The sequence below is a fragment of the Bactrocera dorsalis genome, chromosome 3 (assembly GCF_023373825.1).
Source record: "Bactrocera dorsalis isolate Fly_Bdor chromosome 3, ASM2337382v1, whole genome shotgun sequence".
In the NCBI taxonomy this organism is placed as follows: Eukaryota; Metazoa; Arthropoda; class Insecta; order Diptera; family Tephritidae; genus Bactrocera; species Bactrocera dorsalis.
In genome coordinates, this window is record NC_064305.1 from 29,792,490 (window position 1) to 29,793,876 (window position 1,387).

At 45.2% G+C, this 1,387-nt stretch overlaps 1 protein-coding gene across 1 annotated transcript; it reads right to left on the reverse strand.

Moving 5' to 3' along the window:
• Window positions 1-278: 278 nt before the first annotated feature.
• On the reverse strand, window positions 279-707 carry LOC125777525 (uncharacterized). Its single transcript, XM_049452628.1, has one exon. The coding sequence runs from the start codon at window positions 705-707 to the stop codon at window positions 279-281; it is 429 nt and encodes a 142-aa protein (XP_049308585.1).
• Window positions 708-1,387: the final 680 nt, after the last annotated feature.

Consider the following 1,387-nt stretch of genomic DNA (forward strand, 5'->3'; position numbering starts at 1 on the left):
GCAATCACAAAGCTCCAAACAAAATCCCTGCGTAAGTTGAGGTTAAGGCGAAGTATGACTTCTCCAAAAACCGTAATCGGTGTACTATTAGCGGCAAACAATTGCATATCCGATGGGTTGACTCGTGCCAATTTCGAACACTTCGGAAGTACCGACACATCAGCGCCGGAGTCGATAAGGAACGTTATATTAGTTGATGTGTCGAGTATACGTCGGCGGCAATTCGAAGGCATCTCAGAGCGTTTGCCTATCCCTGAGATACTGCTGGCAGAGCACCCCTATTGTTTGCCATTTGACGATGTAGATTGAGCGAACTTACAAGATTGGCGACACTTCTTAGCGTTTGGTCCAAACTTGGCGTGATACCAGCACATTTCGCCTGAATTGATGTTATGAGGGCGCACTGGTGTTTTCGATCTGGAACGCGCATGTGTTTTCTCGCTGCTCGTAACTCTATCAAAACGCTGTTTCAGTTCTGCTATTTCAGTCCTCAGGTCGTTGTCTGTGGTATGATTCGATGCGGATACCTCGTGGATACGAACTTCACGCATTTGCATCGTCTCCACTATTGAGTCGGCGATTTTTAATTTGTCGACAATAGGTACGTTGGTTGCTATAATTGCTGCTTGCGCATATGGGGGCAAGCGATTAACCCACAAATCATGCAAAATGCTTTCGCTTAGAGCGGAACCAGCAGCGCGCTTCATTTCGTTAAACAGGTCGCTCGGGCGGCGGTCGCCCAATGGCATGTCGCGCAATACACGTTGTAGGCGGCGTTGCTGGCTCTCAGTGAAAATTTCTATCAATTTGGTACGAATGAATTGATATCGCGCAACGTGGGCGCAGCATCTATTATGGAGCGCAACTCCATTAACTTTACCTGTGGTATACTGGCCGCTACGATATTAAATTTTGCCGAGTCGGTTGTAACGCCAGAGGCCTCGAACCAAAAATCCAACGAGTAAAAATAAGCCTCAATGTTGTCTTCTGACATCAATGGCAGCGGGATGCGTGGAAAAATTGGTGTTGTAGCGTTGAATTCCCCGTGGCTTGGACCAGCAGTAACCGCCATGCTATCGTTGAGCGACATCACACTTACCGTCAAGGGTCACCAATTATGGAGTTTAGGAGCGAAATAAGAAAACGTGTTTGTTCTTCAGAATCCAAAAGCAAAAGGGCCGACATGCGTTTTTATTTTCTTTTACTAACCTAAAGTGAATACAAGTCAAAAGCGAATAGAATGCGCATGGTTGCATTTACGAAATAAATGCACATGGTTGTATTTACGAAATAATAAATTTTAAAGCTTGTGGTGTTGCCACATATATATGTTATGGTGTCATCGACTGTGGTATATTAGCTGTATCTTACTAGGATGGGCCAGTTT